At 40.3% G+C, this 15,815-nt stretch overlaps 1 protein-coding gene across 4 annotated transcripts in view; it reads left to right on the top strand.

Annotated features, from left to right (window-relative positions):
* Arhgef12 (Rho guanine nucleotide exchange factor 12) overlaps window positions 1-15,815 on the top strand; it is a 141,976-nt gene that overhangs the window by 92,107 nt on the left and 34,054 nt on the right. For 3 of the 4 annotated variants that reach the window (XM_036191784.1, XM_036191783.1, XM_036191781.1), the window contains 10 exons: window positions 4,021-4,095; window positions 5,932-6,024; window positions 8,124-8,234; window positions 8,444-8,542; window positions 12,269-12,311; window positions 12,575-12,680; window positions 13,389-13,526; window positions 14,086-14,118; window positions 14,390-14,504; window positions 15,265-15,370. In XM_036191784.1, the coding sequence (XP_036047677.1) occupies window positions 4,021-4,095; window positions 5,932-6,024; window positions 8,124-8,234; window positions 8,444-8,542; window positions 12,269-12,311; window positions 12,575-12,680; window positions 13,389-13,526; window positions 14,086-14,118; window positions 14,390-14,504; window positions 15,265-15,370 (919 nt within the window). The remainder of the gene's footprint in view (window positions 1-4,020; window positions 4,096-5,931; window positions 6,025-8,123; window positions 8,235-8,443; window positions 8,543-12,268; window positions 12,312-12,574; window positions 12,681-13,388; window positions 13,527-14,085; window positions 14,119-14,389; window positions 14,505-15,264; window positions 15,371-15,815) is intronic. The other variant, XM_036191782.1, reaches the window with a different exon arrangement.

Below are 15,815 nucleotides of genomic sequence, written 5' to 3'. Positions count from 1 at the left end.
AGCCATGGTCTTTAAGCTGTTTGTTGTCTAGGCTACATTTGAGGCTTGCTTCACTGATTCAGTTTCTTAGGCAAGGAAACTTTGAGAACTGTTTTCTTTTTGAAAGATGATGATGACAGAATTTTAAAAGTTCTGTTGTTCGAGAAAAATAGCTAATATTTATCAAGTATTATTATACAGTGCTGGTAAATTTTAACATTTTTTTTTTTTTTTGAGCTGAGGATCGAACCCAGGGCCTTGCGCATGCTAGGCAAGCGCTCTACCACTGAGCTAAATCCCCAACCCCAAATTTTAACATTTTTTATGTTGGTTAATTCTGAAAACATTTTTATGAAATATTGCTGCTGTCACTTTACAAAAGCAAAATCTGAGGCCAAAGGGAGGTCATGCAGTAAGTGATTTGCCTCCACCTAGCTTCACAGGACTGATCCTCAAAACACAAAGGTACTGACACATGAGAACATGACGTTCTTTAAGAGAGTGAAGTTCAGAGCAACCTAGAATGTCAGGATTGTGAGTGGAAGGCCAGAGAGGAAATGGGACAAACTGGAGGAGGTGTGAGGGCTTTCTCTGCTTGTTCTAGCAGCACTGCTCAGGACCATCTACCCTGTGGTTTGTGATGCAGTACTGCCCCGCTGCCCTCCGTAGTATTATCTATTACATTTCCAGAGTGTGGGCATTCAGAACAAGTGGTATGGATACGAAGTTGGAATTTTATTTTGTATTTAAGAAAATGTTACAGTTAAAGTCTGTGTTTTTCAAATACAGCTTTATAAAATGGAGTTAATTGATGAGTGTAGAATTAGGCATTACAACAAATTAATTCTGACATGTAATTAGTAAGAATTAGAATAAATAGTGTCTTAGTTAGAATTACCATTGCTGTGATGAAGCATTTTGACCAAAAGGCAAGTTGGGGAGGAAAGAGTTTATTTGGCTTACACTTTCATATCACTGTTCATTATTAAAGGAAGTCAGGACAGGAACTCAAACAGGGCAGGAACCTGGAAGCAGGAGCTGATGCAGGGGCCATGGAAGGAGTGGAGTATTGTTTACTGGCGTGTTCATGGCTTTTTCATCCTTCTTTCTTATAGAACCCAAAACCACCAACCCAGGGATGGCACCACCCAGAATGGGCTGCTCCCTCCCCTATCAATCAGTAATTAAGAAAATGCCCTGTAGACTTGCCTGCCTCCTGATCTTATGGAGGCATTTTCTTAATTGAGGTTTTTTTCTCTCAGGTGACTCTAGCTTGTGTCAAGTTGACATAAAACTAGCCAGGACAAATAATAAAATGAGTAAAGTATTTAGGCTTCATCATGTTTATATAGACAAGGAGCACCATCAGAAATGTCAGTGTAGAAAATAAATTGGGATAAAGAGACAGGGGTATTTGTAAGAAAAGGAGACTGGCTTAATAGGAATTTAAAAGATGTGTGTTAAATGGTTAACAGTTACCATTTCGTGAATGCCTACTCATGCCAGAGATTATATTAGTGATGTGAGATACTCTTTTTAGTCTCACAATATCTTAAGTAGTATTACCATTATATAAAGAATCGAGGATCAAATAGATAAAAACTGTGAAAACCGTGAGAAATAATATAGTCCAGAGTTACTTACTGAACACATAGCAAACTTGTTTAACTCCCACAAATTTGTTTAATTCAGCTGACACATTTGAGGCTAAAAGCAGCTTATGGATTTCTGTATTCCTTTGAAATGTACTGCAGTAAGTTTGGAGGGATCAGTCTTCTGAGTTAGCAATTTTGGTTTTTCGAATTTGTTCTCTCTGTGCTTGTCTGTCTGGTGGAAACACATATTCATGTGTGCATATGGGTGCAAAAAAATGAGGTCTGTCTTCTATTGCCATCTATCTTATTTTTTGAGACAAGTCTTTCATGATATTACTTATAGTGTTCTGTCTGCATATGTCCCTGTAGGCCAGAAAAGGGCAACAGATCTCATTATAGATAGTTGTGGGCCACCATGTGGGTGCTGGGAATTGAACTCAGGACCTCTGGAAGAGCAGCCAGTGTTCTTAACCTCTGAGCCATCTCTCTAGTCTTCTATTTTCATTTTTTAAAAAAATTATTTTGAAAAGTTTTTTCATAGTGGCTACTCTAACTGTATAAAGTTCTTTGAGATGGATAGACTCTGGGTATAGTTGATCTTGCTATATGATTTGCTTAGTTGCAAAATTTTCAATAATAAAATTTTAGTAAATATAAAAAAAGAACAGATAATTTTAAAAATAGAAAGCATAATGAGCCCCACCACACCCCCCAGTCTCAGCTCAAGCTTGTCTATGACTCACTCCAGTTCCTTACATCTAAGACTGTTTCATTAAGGTGACTTTAAGAGGTACGATACTCTAAAATAGAACCTTAGTATTATTAAACCTTATGAGTTAATATTTTCCTAGCATGTAGTTTGATTGCCCTAATTGTCTTATAAGGATCTTTTTGTATTTTGTTTATTTGATTTGTTTTATGATGCTGGGGATCAAACTTAGGACTGTGATGTTAGAGTCTTCCATTAACACATCCCCAGTCCTGGTTTGTTTATTTCAGTCGAGATTCAAGATAAAGGCAAGGTCTTTATAGTTTTGGGATGATATGTAACTTATCACTTCTCTTCTTTTCTCTTCCCTTCTCCTTCCCTCTTTTTCTTGATCTGTTTTGTTTGAAAAAAATCAGGTCATATATCTAGTTAAACAGCCCACTTTCTGACTGTCTTTTCTTGGTATTTTGTAACTTGTTCCCTTATCTTTGTTTCCTGGAAATTTATAGTTAGCTCTAAAGTTTCAGTCAGCTTAAGGTTTGATCGTTACTGTTTGGCAAGAACAATACATTGGTAGTACTGGGTTCCTCTCATCCTGTCACACCAGGAGGTGAGTGGTTGTTTAAGGTGTTAATGCTTGATTTTTTTCATTATAAAGTTCCCTATCAGTCTGTTACATAATTTTCTTTACCTCCCTCCCAGAGTCAAAATGCCTAGATCCCTTATTTAGTTAGGGGTTTGTCTTTTTTCTGTATTTAGTAGCTGGAAAAACTTCCCTTTATTAGCTGTTAGTTTACCCTAAAACATAGCTTGCATAGAAAATGCAATATTGTGATACTTTTCCTGGGGACATTGTTTCTATTCACTCCATACAGAGAGGGTAGTGACATCTCACATTAGAGATGATTCCGTATGAGACCTACTTGGTGAATCAGTTTATTGAGTCTGCTCACAGGACGTTGAGTGACTCAGGCGATTGCATCACCAAAAAAGCCTCCCCCTGCCTGGTTGATGACTCAAGGAACCAGCATTATGGCAGTCCTTTGAGTTATGTCTGTGTCCCAGCAATTTGTTTTTTGCTGATAGTATCCTCACACAAAGGCCTCTCGAGTGGTGTAAATTTCTTCTGAGTTTCTTGAGCCTCCTTTAGTCTCCTTGCTTCCTCCAGGAGGGATATTTCTGTTTGAGGAAATGACTACATTGCATGCAGGATAAATACTTCTTGATTTTTTTCGGAGAGTCTATATGCTTAACAGTTCCAAAGTTGACCGGTGAAGGTTGTATGACTGCGATTGTAATATTTTGGAACTCATAGGTGCTAATGTGAACCATCAATTCTAATGTGAATAATCTGGTTTTGGTCACTGGGAGAGAGGTAGAGATAGTTCGATAAGGCAGAGGCTAAAAAAGATGATAAAGTTAGAGTTTTATTTGAAATAATGAGTTTGAGGTGTGGAATATGCCTGTTCATCGTTACGAACAAGGTAAGTTGTCCCCAGACTGAAGAGTAGATGAGACGGTTTCCTTGGTTCTCTATTATTTTCAGTATTAAATGGAAAAGCTGAGAGAACAAGTGACTAACACTAGGCAGGAATAAGAGTACTAGCTGCATACTGTACGAGGGATACTTGTTTTAAATACGCACAGGAAATGTAGAACTTTCTTCCTTGACTCAGTTTCACTTGTTGCTTACTGGAATAAACTGGTGCATGTGTGTGTGTGTTCTCATTTCATTAGAGTCCCAAGAGCAGTCTGAAAGAAAGAATTTATCTGGAGGAAGCCCCAGAGAGAAGTGAAGGAGTTCAGGACTCTGTGAGTATGACATCCATGCAGTCTGTGTGATCTCTGCCTTTTGTTTTTCACTTTGCATGTTTGGAGTGACTGCAGTGTGGACACCTGCTGGCAAGCACATCACAGCTGAGCTGTGCTAGGAGGGTCTCGTGTGCTGCTCTGGGAGAGAGAGTGTAGGACAAACAAAACAAGTTTATTAGAAGAACTTAGGAAAGATCTGAATAAGTAGGAAAATAGTCCATAACATTATTAGTGTGTTATTATGCCATAATATGTCATAAAATTTACTGTTAACTATTTTCAAAATATAAAAAACAAGTGTATTCATATTGTTTTGCAACTATCACCACTTTATGTCTCCAGAGTATTTTTGTCTTCCTCAACTGAAATTTGGTGCCCACTGAATGCTCAATCTATGTGCCCCCTGTTCCTGGTAGTCACCATATTATCTGCTTTTATATGAGTGGTCTACTTGACCTGTTCACACTAACAGAATCACATTATATCTTTTCTTTTGTGACTGGCTTATATCAAGCAGCACGATGTCTTCAAGTTTGTCCTTACTGTAGCATGTGCCAGATTTTTCTTCTCTTTTAAGACTGAATAGTACTCTTCTCCCTTACCCTCTCAGTCATATATTAAACAGAATGTGATGTGTAGATATAAGAAGTGTGTATGTGCGCACTCATGCACCACTGTGATACTTCCAGGCCTTTTGGGTATCTACTTAGAGAGGTGACTGCTGGGCTTTCAAATTCTTTAATAAGATTTAAAAATTATTACTCATTTTTATTGTGTATGTGCATGATGTGGAGTCAGTTCTGCCCTTCTAGCTTTCCACTCAGGTTCTAAGCTGAGTTCTCAGTGGCCCTAGATTTTTACATACTCTCAATTGGATGCTTTAGCATTATGATTTTATTTGATATTTTAAATGTTGAGTGTTTTGCCTGCGTGTATTTCTGTGCACATGTGTGCAGTGCCTGCAGTGCCCAGAAGAGGGTGTCAGATTCCCCTGGGACTGGTGGTTGTAAGCCACCATGTGGGTGAGAAACCTGAACCCAGGCCCTCTGCAAGAGCAGAAAGTGCTCATTAACTTCTGAGTCGTCTTTTCAGCCCCATTATTTTACTTTTTAGTAAATGTACTTGAAGTTTTATTGTAAAAGATTTAACAGAATTTTGTGTTATTAGCAACATGTTTTGAATAGTTAAGAGACATTAGTTAAGCTATAAAATGAAAATTTGACCATTGAAATTGTTTAAAATAAATGTCTATTGTTTCACTTAGTTTTTGAAATATTAAAAATTTGAGGTTAGAGAAAAATAAAGGCAATTTTTAAAATGTAGAGATAGAATAGGGATTGGGCTATAGGCCAGTGTCAGACCCTAGCCTAGCATGACCAAGGCCCTGTTTATTCCTAGCATCACAAAAGAGGAAAAAAGATGTAACCCAGTTTTGTATCCTTTCATTACTAGGTCTATGTATGTGTGAATTAATGGGTGAAGTATTTAAAATGTTAGGACTCCTGCAACCAAAGGTGTGTAGTGAGCAAAGATGGTTTACTAGTCCCAGGGGCCCCTACCCTCCACCCCCTTTCCTGTCCCAAGGAGCATCCAGTGCTTTTGTGGACATTGCACTTTGAACCTTTGAGAACAGATACTTTGGTAACAAAGCACTTCAAAGAAGATTATAAAAAGGAACTCCATTGATGACGTGAGTCATGCGTTTGTTTTAATAGTGTCTTCCTCACAGGTGTGGCCGCCGTCCCTGTGAGCCTCTCTTCCCAGTAGTTTGGTTGTGTTTTGTCTTTACCTGTGACCGTTGGATCATTTGTCTGTTATTTTTCTCTAACGTCACAGGACACACAGTCGCTCGTCGGCAGTCCCTCCACTCGTGGAGCACCTCATATTATTGGAGCAGAGGATGATGATTTTGGTACTGAACATGAGCAGGTAATGGCACTTGCTCCAAAATACTACATTTTCAACTTTCTTAGATGTCTGATTTGAAAAACATTCTTTGGAAGGTGAAATAAAACTTGTTGAGAGTGCGAAGCTAAATCTTAAAAACAAAGCAGCTTGGGTTAGTTGCTTGTTTTAGCTCTGAACAGTAGAAATTAACTCTGCAGACTACAGATATGAGGTCATTTTATGAGTACTTGAATGTTTTGTTTTATTTTGGAAGTGGGATGTTACCTAAAAATAAACTCTACAAATTCCAGTTACTCATTGATGGAAGGCATATGATTAGCCTAATTCTTGACTTTTTACCCTGAGGTCTTGCTGAATTCATTGTTACTTTTAGAAACTTTTTATATTAGTAAGATTTTTGAGACAGTGTCTCATGTAGCCTAGGCTGGCCTGAAACTCTCAGTGTAGCTGAGAATGACCCTGAACCCCTCATCCACTTTCCTCTATCTCTCAAGTGCTGGGATTACTGGGATGCACCACCATTCCCACTGTCTAGTAGTTTTTTCAAAGAAGTTTTTGGGGCCCCTAAGAAGCGAGAGGATCATGAGTTTGAAGCTAACCCGTGTTGGCTACATTATGAGATCCTGTCTCAGTTTATTTTCAAAAGCAAAAATAAGAAAAAATACTTTATAATTTTTATATAACATTTGCTTCCTAGAGATATGGCTTTGTTTCTTTCTGTCACTTTATGTATCTCCTGTTTCTTGTTCTTGCTGTCTGGTGCTGACTGGACTTTGCAGGAGGCTAGTCATAAGGAGGTACTCTTGCCTTATAAAGCCCCTGTAGGCAGGCAGAAAGTGCTCAGTCCTTTATGCTTAAGCATGTGACTGACAGGTGTGTTGTAGATGTCCTGACTAGGCTGAGGGGTATAACCTGAAGAATAGTCCCAGCTTGACGAGAGTTCTCTTCTTTTCTTCCTTCCTTAAATCCTGACTGGATGTTGAATTTTGTTGAATGACTTAGGATGATTCGTTTTTTATTGTTTTTTTTTTTTTTCTGGTTTACTCTCTTAATAAGACAGATTGCATTGATTAATATTATAGTATTGAGCTGGACCTGCATCACTAGAATGACCCCCAACAGTCATGACACATTTGTCACTTTTTAACTTTATTTAGGCTATATTTAGTGTTGTGTATGCATGTGGAAATGTGTATTCACATGTGTTGATATGACACAGCACACATGTGTGGGTCAGAGAAAACTGTGGGGGTTGGTTCTCACACTGTTGGACGTGGTCTCTCTTACTGCTTCTGCCATTGAGCTGCTTGTGCAGTTTCTGGCCAGTTCTCCACATTCTGTCTCCTCCCATCAGGCTGTAGGAGTACTGGAATTACAAATGTGTGCCACCAACATCTGGAAGGTTTTAATTTTCAACTTACTTATTTTTAGCTTATGTGTATGAGTGTTTGGCCTGCATATGTGTTTGTGTACTTTGTGTGTGCCTAGTGCCTGCAGAGGCTAGAAGAAGGCTCCAGAACCTCTAGACCTGGAGTTAACAGACTGCTGAGTCACCATGTGCATGCAGGGAACCAAACCCAGGTCTTCTGCAAGAGCAGCCAGTGCTCTTAACTGCTGAGTCATCTCTCCAGCTCTCATGTCTGAATTTTTATTTAAAACAAACAAAAAACAAGTCCAGCACCTGGGAGACAGAGGCAGGAGGACTCTTGAGTTTGTTAGCTTGGGCAGCATTGTGAGTTCAGGCCAGCCAAGGGTACATAGCAAGGCCAAAACCTAGAACAAGACAAATGAAACAAAACAAAACAAGAACCAGGAAAAGAAATGAAAAGGGACAGACAGAGACAGAGACAGGAAGAGACCCACGACAAAACAGACCCTTCCAAGGCTCTCCGCAGTGACCTGTCTTCCACCTAGGCCACCTCCTCATGTTCCTGCCACTTCCCAACTGCTCCTCCGGGTGGGAACTCAGCCCTTAACACATGAGCCTGTGGGGACATTCCAGGCCGAAACCGGAGCAGGAGGTCAAAGGGAAATTCTGATGATGGGACAAAGTTGGCCTTACAATGAAGCTTTAATTTAATTATCAAGAATGACTGATGTGCAATCATTTCTTTCTCTAGATCAATGGGCAGTGCAGCTGTTTCCAGAGCATTGAACTGCTGAAATCACGCCCTGCTCACTTGGCTGTTTTCTTACACCATGTAGTTTCACAGTTTGACCCTGCAACATTGGTAATATACTTTATAGTTCATCTGACTCAGGTTCCACATAGTGATTCATGTACTGGAGAATTTTCATCTGTAAAATGAGTAGACAGACTTGTGTTCTAAACATATAAGGATAGGCATAGAGGATACTTCAAATGTGATTATTTAATTACTAGCTTTTGTGTTTGCTTGTTTGTTTCACTCTGTCTTTTCCATTTTTTTCCCCATGACAGCTCTGTTATCTCTATTCAGACCTGTATAAGCAGACCAACTCCAAGGAGACTCGGCGCGTCTTCCTGGAGTTTCATCAGTTCTTCCTGGACCGATCTGCAGTAAGTTACCAAGTTCTCCTAGGAGCTTTCCTTCAGTGCGTGCATTGTCTTAGTGACCCTGACTTCCTGCTTTGGGACATCCATATTATATCTCAGTTCTTGATTATGCTTGGCTGGCTTAAAAATAATTTCTAAATTAATATTGGGTATATGAATTCTTATAATTGATTTTAGGGAATATATATGTATATTTGGAAATTTATATGTGCATGATTAGAATGGGGAATTAAAAAAGATAATACAGATGACAGACATATATATTAGGACCCAAAGGATAATTGAATTCTGAGTGGCCCCCTTGAACATTAGAGATACAGATTTAACTCAGAAATGGTGGAAAAGCTCACACACTGAAATCAGTGATAGCAGTGCTTTCTTTTACCAATGTCAAAGCTAGGGAAGTGGCTCAGTTGGCAAAGTGCTTGCTACAAAGGCAGGAAGGCCCGAGGTTAGTCCTCAGCATTCACATGCAAAGGCCGATCCTGGGAAAGCAGAGACAGGAGGATCCTGGGGGCTTAGCTTGCTGGCCAGGAAGTCTAGCCAAACTGTTGAGCTTCAGTTTTGGCGAGAGATTCTGTCACAAACAGTAAGGTAGAGAATAATTGTAATGCGTGTGTGCATGGGCATTACACACACACACACACACACACACACACACACACACACACACACACACACACACACACACACACACACACACACAGCTAGTAAGGCTTTTAATTTTTTAAGTCTTTTATTTTTAAGTAAGGGTAAATAATAGCCCTTAGTACTTGCTTGGATGGTCTTGTTACTTGGCCCTTATTCCTTCACTTTTTTGTTTGGTTGATCTTTTAAAATAAAAATTGTTTCCTTTGTGTCTATGTGTGTGCACATGTTCGTGTGTGTACACACATCTGCATGTACATGTGGAGGCCAGAGGTCAATATCAGGTGTCTTTCTCTATTGTTTTGTACCCTATTTTTATTATCATTAAATTTAGTTATTGTGGGTGTGGGTTCACTTGTGCTAATATGTGAGCATGGAGGTCAGAGGGCAACCTATAGGAGTTGGTTCTTCTACTGTGGATCCCAGGGATTGAATTCAGGGTTCAGGCTTGGTGGCCAGTACCTTACCTGTTTAGCCATATCCCTGGTCCTCCCCCTTATTTTTTGAGACCAATTTTCTCACTGAATCTCAACTGACTGATTCAGTTAGACTTACTGACCAGTGTGCTCCAGGGGTCTGCCTGTGTCTACCTCCTCAATGATAGATTATAGTCACACACCGCCAAGCCCTGCTTTTATGTGGATACTGAGGACCTCAGTTTAGGTCCTCAGCTCCTCCTGTTTATATAGCAAGCACTCATCTGTATGAGCCATCTCTCCCCTCTGGTTTCTTACCTCCTTTATGTTTGCACAGGGTTTCAGGCCAGCCATGAATTCAGTATGTCACTGAAGATGACCTTAACTTACTGTCTTGCCTCTATTTCCCAGTTGCAGGGATTAAGGCATGTGCTACCGTATCTGGCTTTATGAGGTGCTGGGATGACACCCATGGCTCCATGAATTCTAGGCAAGCACTCTGCCACCTTTCCAGCCCTTGTCCTCTCACATCTGCTGTTCTCTCCAGTGGTGCTTCAGACTCTAATCCCCATCACTTCCTCCCTAGGGTTTTCTCAACTGAAGACTTGGCTTTTTATTTTTCTGATTTTTTATTTATGTATGTTTGTTGTATCTATTGGTATGTGCCCACTGTGTGTCAGTGACTTGATGCCAGAAGAGAGGGTCAGGCCCTTAACTGAACTCTGTCAGCCCTCTGTAAGATCAGCAAGTGCTCTTAACCACTGAGTCATCTTTCCAGCCCAGCCCTGACCCTGCTGTTTTCCTGGAAAGAGTGTTAAACAGTGGTTCTCAACCTTCCTAATGCTTCGACCCTTTAATGAAATTCCTCATGTTGTGGTGACCCCCAACCATAAAATTATTTTTGTTGCTGCTTCATAATTGTAATTTTGATATTGTTATGAATCATAATGTAAATAATCTGATATGCAGGATATCTGATATGTAACCCCTGAGAAAGGGTTGTTCCACCACCAGCATGCCCAAGGAGTCATGACCCACAAGTTGAGAACTGCTGGTATAGTGTGGAGAAAGAAAATAACCAGATGTAGCACCTGCTTCCATCATACTGTGTACCTGCCTGGTTACTGCTCCTGATCTGTGTTAGCATTAAAGTATAAGAAGAATCCATATTAAAGTGTTGGTTCTTCTTTTAAGAGACAAATCATAATTATTTTATCCTTATCCATATATATGAGGTAGTTCTTATTTATTTGTGGTGCTGGGACTTAAATCCTTGTCTTGATATGCCAACAAAGGCTCTACTACTGAGCTACATCACCACCCCACATGTACTTTCTTGCACCTGTGCTAAAAATGCTTTTCTTTTTTTCTGTTTCTCATGTCTTTTCTTTCCCCTTTTTATTGAAACAGAGTCTCACTATAGTCCAGGCAGTCCTTGGGCTCCAGATTCTCCATCTGAGTCCCAAGTGTTGGGATTACAGACATGCATGAACATGTATTGCCATATCACTCTTCTTAAAAGTGAACACAGGGGCCAGAGAGACGGCTTCTTCAGTGGCCAAAGTGCTCGCTGTGCTAGTATAAGTACCTGAACTAGATGTTTGCACCCGTCTAAAAAGCCAGGCATGGCTGTGCGCACTTGTAATCCCAGTGCTAGGAGGGGAGGGTGAAGACAGGGATCCCAGGGCTCTCCAGACAGTCAGTCCAATGGAATCAGCTAGAACCAGGTTCACTGGGAAACCCTATCTCAGAAGAATAAGGTAGAGAGTGATAGAGGGACTATCTAACATTAGCCTTCACAGATTCATGCATGGGCAAGCAAATCCACTCACATGTGTGCACACATCACATACACACACCAAAATAAATATTGTAAAGATCTCATAATACTTCAACACTGATTTATTTTCAAATGTAAACTTCAGATCTTTACCGGAATTATTTAAATTTAGGAAGTAAGTGCTTTAGTAAGTGCTCAGTACAAAATAAGTATGATAACTAAGATACTTCCTCTGAATACAAAGTAGTATTTTCAGTCAAATTGTTGTGTCAAGAACACTGCACTAAGTCTCCATGCTTACTGGGAGGAACTTTGCATCGAAAAAAGTTAATTGGAAGATGATTGCCTTAGTTCTACAGCAGGAACTACATACAGATGATTACTGGGGATTTTAAGACTCAAAAACTTAACACAACATCCAGTAATCCCTCATTGGGAGTATACCTTGAGATTTCTAAAAATTCACCTAAGAAAACTGCTGACAATAGTGTAATCTTTTGAATAAGATTCACATTCAGAAATTAAAATCATGCCTACATGTGAGTCAGTTTTTTCTGGTGTAATATACACATAGTTTAGGTTTTACTTGTATTGTTCAAATAGTGTATAACTTGATTATATTGACCATTGTTTTTAGGAAGCCAATGTCAGATATTTATCTGGAGTAATATTGAAGCATTTGTTCTGCTGTCTAGTGAGATGACTAGTTATTTCCTTCATAGTGGAACACTGGGAGGAAGGAGTTTGGCTCTGTGTTAAGCAGTAGACTAGTGAGGACTGTGACACTTGAACAAGTGAGGCTGGTTTGTGGAACACGCCTTTAAGAGTAACTTACACACAGAAGTCTGCAGTGCAGTTTGACCTTTCCTCTGCCCTCTCTTTCAGCACCTGAAAGTTCCCGTTCCCGAGGAAATCTCAATGGATCTAGGTAAGTTTCCCGGAAGATTAACATCTCCATAGAAATGTGGCTTGCCTCAGTTCCGATGTCTTATTTGTTTGTCAGCGTACACTGATTTAATCATGTGAATCCCAGCAGAAAGAGAGACTAACACATTGAAAAGTTGAGATTGAATTCTGGCAGGAAGCCTGTTAACTTCACTAAGTAACCTCTCTGCTATATTAAGTTCAGTGTGTTGTCAGTGCCAGGCCACACAGAACATTATTTAGATCAAATAATTCCTTTGTTTGCAGAAAAGAGAAGACCTGAGCTTATTCCTGAGGACCTGCATCGGCACTACATTCAAACTATGCAGGAGAGAGTCCACCCTGAAGTTCAGAGGCACTTGGAAGATTTTCGGTAAGTTGGTGTTAAATAAAACTTGATATGCTTGCTGGGTGGTGATGGTGCAGACCTTTAATCCCAGCACTCAGGCAGGATCTCTGTGAGTTCGAGGCTAGCCTGGTCTACAGAGTGATTTGCAGGACAGCCAGGGCTACACAGAGAAACTCTGTGTCAAGAAACCAAAACAAACAAATAAGAAACACCCTGGCCGGGAGGTGGTGGCGCACGCCCTTTAATCCCAGCACTCAGGAGGCAGAGGCAGGCGGATCCAGGAAAGGCACAAAGCTACACAGAGAAACCCTGTCTCGAAATAAAACCAAAGGAAAAAAAAAGAAAAAGAAAAAACCCTGATATGCTTATTGTGAGTTATTTGTCTTATTGTTTTAAATAGGAAAAAGTTACATACGAAATATTTCATTACTAGGTAAAGCATATGGCCATATTCCTGTTAGTTAAACATAATAGGCACCTGAAGTCAAAGTGTTAGATGAAAGCTGAGAGTCCATAGTCTCCATTCATGCCCTTTCAGGAGTCAGGCTCGGTGCTATGCTTGTACTAAGTGTGTTTCTTCAAGATATGTGTCTTTTGCATTGACCACCACTAGAACCCCACCTGACTGGGTCACAAGTAGGAAATAGAAACTTGTAGCTAGGACTGTCTAGACAACTAGAGGGAAATGTTTGGCTCTCTGCTAGCTGAGATATTTCCCCCTAACCCTTTTAGACAGAAACGTAGCATGGGACTGACCTTGGCTGAGAGCGAGCTGACTAAACTTGATGCAGAGAGAGACAAGGACCGAGTCACTCTGGAGAAGGAGCGAGCATGTGCGGAGCAGATTGTTACCAAAATTGAAGAAGTGTTGTAAGTCATAGGACTATGTGAAGTAATGCTAATTTTGTTTGAAGTACTCTTTGAACAGATCTGACAGGCCTCTCAGATTGTACATGTAGAACTATTTGTCATAACACTTGGAAACAGAATTTTTTCTTGCTAATTTAAAGTTCTTGCCTTCTTTTTTCTGAGTGTTGGTTAATGAGTAACTCCAAACTTGTAATCAGGGATCAAAGTCAGGTGAACTCTTTCACTGCTTAATTCCCAGGCTTTGGAAATACTTGTTGCTATAAACATGTTAAATTCCTAACGTGGTTGTGAAATTGTGTGGGTCCGTTGGGTATTAGAGTTCTGTCAGTATTTTATTCTAGATGTAGCCGGGGACCCAAAGCATTTAGTTCTTTTCTATTGTTTCAGGTGTCAGAGCTTAATAGCAGATCTCTGATTCAGTGTGTTTCTTTGATCTTTTGATGGTACTGGGGATTGAACTCAGTCAGGACCTTGTGCATTGCTAGGCGAATACTCTGCCACTGAGTTAGAGATCACCTTCAGATGTATGTATTTCATCTTAAAATATTTTTATTTTTAGGATGACTGCTCAGGCTGTGGAAGAAGAGAGGAGGTAATAGCCTGTTTCCCCACTAGAGCTGTTTGCTACCTTCCTTAAAGGACACTTCCTTTCCCTTCTACAGGCCGTCGGCTCCCTCTGGTGGCCGGTATTTTATTTGCCTGCACTCTACTACCATAGATAGAATCAGTGTCTGCGTGCAGTTCTTCAGTTTCTGCCTTGACTCATTTTCCAACACTGGGGCTCTAGAAATCATTCCATCTCTTTATTCTGGCCATCCTCCTCACATCAGAACTCTTATTTTACTTAATCATTTCCCCTCCAGTTCCACAATGCAGTATGTTATTCTCATGTATATGAAGCATTTGGGAGTAAAAGTGAAAGAACCTCGAAACTTGGAGCACAAGCGGGGTCGGATTGGATTCCTTCCAAAGATCAAGGTGAGACTGGGGAAATAGTAGAGTGGGCTGTCTTGCTTTACTAAACCAGCACGTTAGCACTGTGCATCATAGTAGGTCTAACTTGGTCTTCCATAAAACAACTAAACATCTAGTGAAACACATATATAAGCTTATTATTGTTAAATAATGGAAAAAGAATTTGTATGCCTGCCATCTACAACATAGTGCCTTATGCCTCAGGGTACCTGTCTCAGTTCCTCCTAGTTGTTTGCTTTTATTTAATGTTTGTTAGATTGTAAAGATCTACGAAGGGCAGCATGTTCTTCATTTCTGTGTTCCCAGTTTTTAGCATGATGCCTTTATGTATTATGAAAGTACTGAATGGATGAACAAACGATGTCAAACAGTATCCTGACAAATATGTAAATTTTTGTCAATAAGATTTTGGTAAAATTGCCCTTTTATTTTATTTTTTTCTAAGAGTATTGTTTCTATTGTAAAGAATTCTAAGCATGGTAGTTGCAGGCCTGTAGTACCAGCACTTGGGGGTACAAGCAGGAGGATCCAGCCTAGACTACATCAGATGCTGTCTCAAACCCAAAGATGCGTAGATAAAAAATAAGGCATCTTGAGTTTGAAGTTCACATACGATATGCCAAGCTCCAGTGGGTGCTTTTATTTGTATTTCACTGGTCCTGTCAACTAACCATTTGAACCACATCGCTGTGTTTGAAAGCACCAACAGCAGAACCCACTGGTTGATGTCTCTTACCTTATTGTAATTGTACTTCAAATTTAGCAGAGCATGAAGAAAGACAGAGAGGGTGAAGAAAAGGGAAAGCGAAGAGGATTCCCCAGCATTTTGGGACCCCCAAGGAGACCCAGCCGCCATGACAACAGTGCAAGTATGTTGAAACTTGAGGCATGTTCCTTCTGTCTTTACTCGGAAGATTGTTTGGCAGGATGCATTGCAGGAGGCTGGTGGATGCATTGCAGGAGGTGGCTGGATGCATTGCAGGAGGCTGGTGGATGCATTGAAGGAGGCTGGTGGATGCATTGCAGGAGGTGGCTGGATGCATTGCAGGAGATGGCTGGATGCATTGCAGGAGGCTGGTGGATGCATTGCAGGAGGTGGCTGGATGCATTGCAGGAGGCGGCTGCTCTGGAGATGGTGTTGCTGATGCTCATTGTGTCTCATTTACTTCCAGTGCTGTTTCTGAACTACATTCCTCCTTGTTGCTGTGTTAATTGTAAACATCTTCATCAGTGACAGTGCACCATCACATGACTGTCATGACTTACTACCTCTGGTTTTATGCGTGTGTATTTAAGCTATGTTGGCTAAATTTA

The sequence above is a fragment of the Onychomys torridus genome, chromosome 7, assembly GCF_903995425.1.
Source record: "Onychomys torridus chromosome 7, mOncTor1.1, whole genome shotgun sequence".
Taxonomy (NCBI): Eukaryota; Metazoa; Chordata; class Mammalia; order Rodentia; family Cricetidae; genus Onychomys; species Onychomys torridus.
The sequence above is the reverse complement of the archived record's forward strand: the minus strand, read 5'-3'. Positions and strand labels throughout refer to the sequence as shown.